Source organism: Sciurus vulgaris, assembly GCF_902686455.1.
Source record: "Sciurus vulgaris genome assembly, chromosome: 3".
NCBI lineage: Eukaryota > Metazoa > Chordata > Mammalia > Rodentia > Sciuridae > Sciurus > Sciurus vulgaris.
In genome coordinates, this window is record NC_136463.1 from 154,000,039 (window position 1) to 154,005,884 (window position 5,846).

Genomic DNA, 5,846 nt, shown 5'->3' on the forward strand with positions numbered 1-5,846 from the left:
TGGAGCCCTTGCTTTATTTATAGTGGTACAGATCAAAAGGGAGCCAGTAGAAGCTTCTTCCTGAGAAACAGGGTGGGGTGGAGTTAAGCCATTTGACTCTAGCAGTTCAAACCCACTTCTAGGGGCTGCATTCAAACTCCAGCCACAGGGCAACCACCCATTTCAGGCAATCTTGAACAATTTGTCATGATTGTGAGTTCCTGAAGCCAGATTGCCAGATTTCCCTGCCTGATAGCTCACCAAGCTTGAGGTTTTAGTGCAGGTCCTAGGTGGCTTGGCACAAGGGGCACAATCCGAAGTGTTTTCACTCACATTCTCTCTCTCTCTCTCCTCACACACACACACACACAGAGTCAAATTCAAGATTCCAATTTGTTGGAATTTTTCCCAACAAGTGTAATTATTCTGTTGTTAATTCTAAATTTACTTGGTTTCTTTCTTTTTTTCTTAATTAAAATTTTTTTTTTAATTTTTTAGAGGAGTGCATTTTGATTCACTGTGAACCAAATGGGTACAACTTTTCATTTCTATGGTTGTGCACAATGTAGATTCACACCATTCATGTAACCACACCTACATAGGGTAATAACTGTCTGTTTCATTGGTTTTATTTTTTTCTTTTCTAGTCAATACTGGTACAAGAAAATATTTCAGTTCTCAACCTGGCAATTTCCTGCAATCTGTTCCCTTGGTAGAGGAGGGGGGGTGGAATACAGACAGCATTGCTGTCTCAATCCAGATTAAAGTGAGATATCTTTAAAAAAAGAAGTATATTGGTGATTACTATTTCCTTAAATATATATTAGAAATGCAGAGGAAACCATAGCATTGTTAAAAAAAATATCAACTCACATATGAGTTATGAAATTTTTTAAAAAGTTTTTTTTAGTTTGTAGATGGACACAATACATTTATTTATTTTATTCTTTTTTTAATGTGGGTGCTGAGGATCAAACCCAGTGCCTCACACATGGGAGGCAAGCACTCTACCACTGAGCCACGATCCCAGCCCAAACCATAGAATTTTAAATGTGAAAATAAAATGTGCTCTCCAGGGGATCTGAGAAAACAGCACCTAATATATTATTTAAAAAATTATTACTTCCAAAAATATATTTCACAGCAACTTTTTTCATATATATTTATATACTTGGAAATCTTACTACAAAGGGACAACCTCTTTGCACATACTGACCCACCAATAAAGACTAATTTTATCCTATCTATGTGCTCTTACTGTCACAGGAGCTGAGGCCGTACTCAGACCCAGCTGAGAACGTGTGGGCATAGTTTGGCTCTGTTTGATTCATGTAAATCAATCCATCAGTGAAGGGTTATGGAAAAATAATATTCCTACAAGACTGCTCCCCAATAAAAATGGAGGCCCAGGAAGAGGGAGGGAAATTAGCCAAACATTAAACCTCTCCAGTACATCCTTTCCCAATAACAATGGTCCCTAAGGGGAAAAAGCAAACTTTCATCCCTTCCCATGTTCATCGCCAGCATCTCCACCAAAAGCAAACATTTATCCCTTCCCAACCCCAGTGCATCTTGAAGGAAGGAGGCAAATGAAATGTTGGGCCCTGGACTTTTACCCTTCCCCATTGTAGATGAGTCCTGGAAGGAGAAAAGGCAAATAAGTAAAGCTCTAGGTAACAATGGATCCCAGAGGAAAGAAGATAACAGTGAACACTTCCCAGTGACCTTCACAACTGGCCCCCTGACTATCCAAACTGCATGTCCCCAAGCTCCAATGAAGCTATAAAATCCAGACCTCCTATAACCCAGGGGCCAACTCCATACCCAGAAAATGAGTCTTCCTGTGCCTGATCCATAGACTTTGCTGCAGGAATAAGGAAAGTTTGCTGATTGGAGGTTTGTCTCCTGCCTCCATCATTTGTGGGCCATGAGTTTACCATCAGCAGCCTGGGACTAATATCCTGGGGGGTGAAGTGGGGGGTCTGGGTGCACCTCAGGGCAGCCAAGGTCACATGACCTAGAGTGGTGCAGGGGAGTTGGAGACAATCTGGCCAGAACTTCAGTTAAAAATGAAGCAGTAGATGGCTGAGCACAGAACTTCCTGCTTTTCCCTTTCCCAGTTCTCCTTTCCCTTTCCCCTGCAAACCCACCCAAGTTTAATCAACAAACTCCACCTTCCTTGAAACCTACTTAGGGTGAGTGGATGAGGTCTTGGTTATGGATCTGAACCAATAATTTAATTAGAAAATTAAAGAATAAACTGACCAAGGTCATGAGTTGATGGTTTCTATTGCTCAACTGTGACCTGTCCAATACTGTTAAGTGTTAGACAACCACGGATGGAGTTAGTTATAAGAAACATTTTGGTTTTACTGACACAAAAGAAGCCTAATGGGTTTGTTTTTTCCCCATATATTTATGGAAAAAACAAAAGTGTACTCAGATCTCTTGTACCCACTGGATGCTCGATGGATAGTGACTGGAAAAAACCAGAAGCAGGTCTGATTGGAAACTGCTCTGATCCATGCAACAGTCAGAGGCTCTATCTTCAAGGAAGAACAGTGGCACATTGGTCTCTCTCTCTACCCCTTGACAATTCTAGGACACCCCATGTCCAGTTTCAGTACATCATTACATTCCAACTGTAGTTTTAAAGACAAAACATCTGCCTTCATTTAACTCCCATTTTCTTTTTATGAAATGGACTCTTAATAGCCAGAAGAGTCCCTGAGCAAAGGGTCTAATCAAATCCATAAATGAAAACCACTTGTTTCAGGAGCGATAAAGAGGGGAAATCCATGATTTTTGTCATGGCAAGCCAGTTTAGGAATGTGAAAATTGGAAAATGTTTGAAAACTTGGGCCTGGAGCCAAAGGATGGTTTCTTTGGTAGCAGAAAATAAATTCTTCTGAACCTTCATCTGCCTTGCAATAAGTGAGGAGGAACAACTTGATCTCTAGAGCTGCTTCCTTGACAAGAACAAAATACAATTTTTTTTCTTGGTACTGGAGATTGAACCCAGGGACACTCTACTAATAATTACTTTCCTAGCTCTTTCATGAGACAGGTTCTCAATAAGTTGAGAGGTTGATCTTGAACTTGAGCTCCTCCTGCCTCAGTTTCCAAGTTGCTGAGATTATAGTGGTATGCCACCATGTCTGGCCAGAATTCATTCCTAGAAATCTTCTGTCTTACAGAAGAGAGGCAAGTTTATTGCTACACTTGGAACTACCCTGTTTTCTGTTATTCTGCCATCTGCTAGTGGCAGGGCAGGACCATGGCTATCTCAAATCTCCCATGCTATACTCAGTACATGGAGACATAAGAGGTATCTCCATCATAGACTCATTTCTTAGGGAAATTTGGTTCTGTTGCAGATGATATTCTGAAAATATTCTGGGTTGGCTACTTTAGTCTTAAATTTACAGATTCTTATCTTCATAAAATCTCTCTTTGTGAGGCTGTTAAGATGAATTTTCCTATAGGAAAATTCAAGCAGGTTGCTTGGAGAATGAGATGCTTAGAATTACCTAATCTACAAGTATCGTAATAATATTTTCAGTCTAAGAAATGAAATTAACTCAGTTAAATGAATTTCGGTCATGTACTATGTAACTGGCTGAACTGCAACAGAGGAGACTTCACAGTGTTGATTAAATGGAAAAAACTTTCCTTTTTTAATAGGGATTTGTTCTTCATTTCCCTAATACAGTGAAGTTTGGATGGGAGGGGAGGAGAAAGAGTGTAATATTGGAATTTGTAACCCCTTCCCACTGCTGAACCACTCTGACAGATTCTCTCCACATAAGACATTCTGGTTCAGAAGAGTCACTAGGGTCACGAGGATCCCACCAACCAGGTGATCCATTGGCTCAAGGCCATAGGCCTTTGTTTTCTGCAACCTACAACATGAAAGTGAAGAAAAATGCCCAAAACACTACAAAGAATCACTGATCCCACTGAAACCACTGTATATCCAAAAAGGAAGGCTGCACCTAATCTGGACTGGTTCAAATATAAACCATTACTCACACTACAGCAGTTAGCTTCCTCCCCTGGCCACATCACTCAATATTATTAGGGTCAGGGAAAATGGACCAACAGAATTGCTAACTGGTTCTAACTCACAATTTTCTGTTTCAAATGTCAGTCATTTCTTTGGAGCTCCCAAGCTACAGCCCCCCTCTTATTCCCTTCTTGCCTCAATTACTAATTTTGCTTGGTTGCTGGTGCAAGCCTTTGGGACATTTGTATCTTTGACTCATTCCAAATGTCAGTCCTCTCTGGCCCTCATCTTCAGTGACGAAGGAAGCAGAGATGATTGCCCTGAGGCTGAGTTAGGAACCAGATCAGAACCCATCAGGGATTAACCCACCTCACTCACTGCTGCCAGTACATTTCCCAACTCAGTCCAAGAGAACAGGCCCTTGTCCTGTCAGTTATAATTAGGGTCAACTGCTTGTGCTCATTTGCTATCCTGGCACATGTGTTGTCAGAACAGAAGCTTCTGATCAGAGAGAATGCAGTCATGAGGTATCCATGTCTGTCTTTATCCTTTTAGACAGGTTGATTACTTCAAGCCAGGTCCCTAGGAGCAGTGTGATTTTGTTCCTACCTCCACCCTCCACCCCCTACCCATTCCCAGGGACCCTCGGGATTCCCCCTTTCCCTCTTCCTAACATCCACCTGATGTGCTACTACTCTCTGACAAGAGGCCATCAGGCAGCTCTTGCAATGGCCCTGGGCCCTTTTCAAGTTGGGCCATGTGGTCAAGGATCTGTTCCTTCGTTTTTTGTTTTCAGCCACAGTAGAAAAGAGAGGAGCCAGGATCAACTCACAGATACAAAGCAAAGACAGAGAGACAGCAAATTAGAGGCTGGTCACCAGAAAGATGGTGTCAGTGTGGGAGGATGCCCCAGATGGCAAGAACCTTAAGTGGATAAAACCAAGTGTTCAGTCCTCCTCTCTCATGCTTGGGTAGAATGTTCAGTTGGATGGCGTTCACGTGGACACTGGGTTGGGCAGATGCTGTCGAATCAGTCCCAGCCATTGTCCTTGATCATGTGTGCTAGTTCAATGATGTATTTGCCTTCTTTATATTTCTGGCTGCTTTCAAAAGCGTGTTCGTATTTCCAGCCCAGAGTGGTTTTGCAGTTTTCACAGTAAATGTCTGCAACTGCATGTAGTCCTGTTAGCAACACTCGCTCTTCTGCAGGCCCACAGCCCACATTAACTACTGAGTTAAAGAGGTATGCTCGTCCTTGACTTCCTTGGAACGACTTGGAAATGAGTTCATCACGATTGGCCAAGTGAGCCCTGCAGTAAATGCAGCTACAGGTCTGGTAGCAGGAGGGCAGATACTCCTGGAAAGTCTTGGATCTTATCATCTTCACCATTGGCACCATGGAGCATGGGGAGAGCTCTGGAGCAACCAAAGGGGCACCCCCACAGGGTAGGTAGGCGGCATGGGAAACACTGGAAGACACAGGTAAAGTCTGTGATTTCTCAGAGGGTGGGTATGGGGCAGGCTCCACACACTGATGTCAAGTAGAGGTCAAGGGCTGGTTCTCAGTAGCCCTGCAGCAGGCTGCCCCTTCTGGCTAGCCCTGGACTTAGCTCTGTGGGGGTGCACAGGGGTGAAGGACGCCCACGCCCCATGTTTTTAAATGTCTGTTCAGCATGGACTCTGATCAATGCCTTTATCCAGAAGAATTTTTTTTGGGGGGGGGGGGGCGGTGCTAGGGATTGAACCCAGGGCCTTGTGCATGCAAGGCAAGCACTTTACCACCTGAACTATATCCCTAGCCCTATCTAGGAGTCTTACGTATACTCAAGTGGAAAGGCTTTCTGCCAGTTCCCCCTCACAT

The 5,846-nt window shown here is 43.1% G+C and overlaps 1 protein-coding gene across 1 annotated transcript; it reads right to left on the minus strand.

Annotated features, from left to right (window-relative positions):
• Window positions 1-4,946: 4,946 nt before the first annotated feature.
• Window positions 4,947-5,481, minus strand: LOC306657382 (protein yippee-like 2). Its single transcript, XM_079133320.1, has one exon. The coding sequence runs from the start codon at window positions 5,382-5,384 to the stop codon at window positions 5,016-5,018; it is 369 nt and encodes a 122-aa protein (XP_078989446.1). The 5' UTR covers window positions 5,385-5,481; the 3' UTR covers window positions 4,947-5,015.
• Window positions 5,482-5,846: the final 365 nt, after the last annotated feature.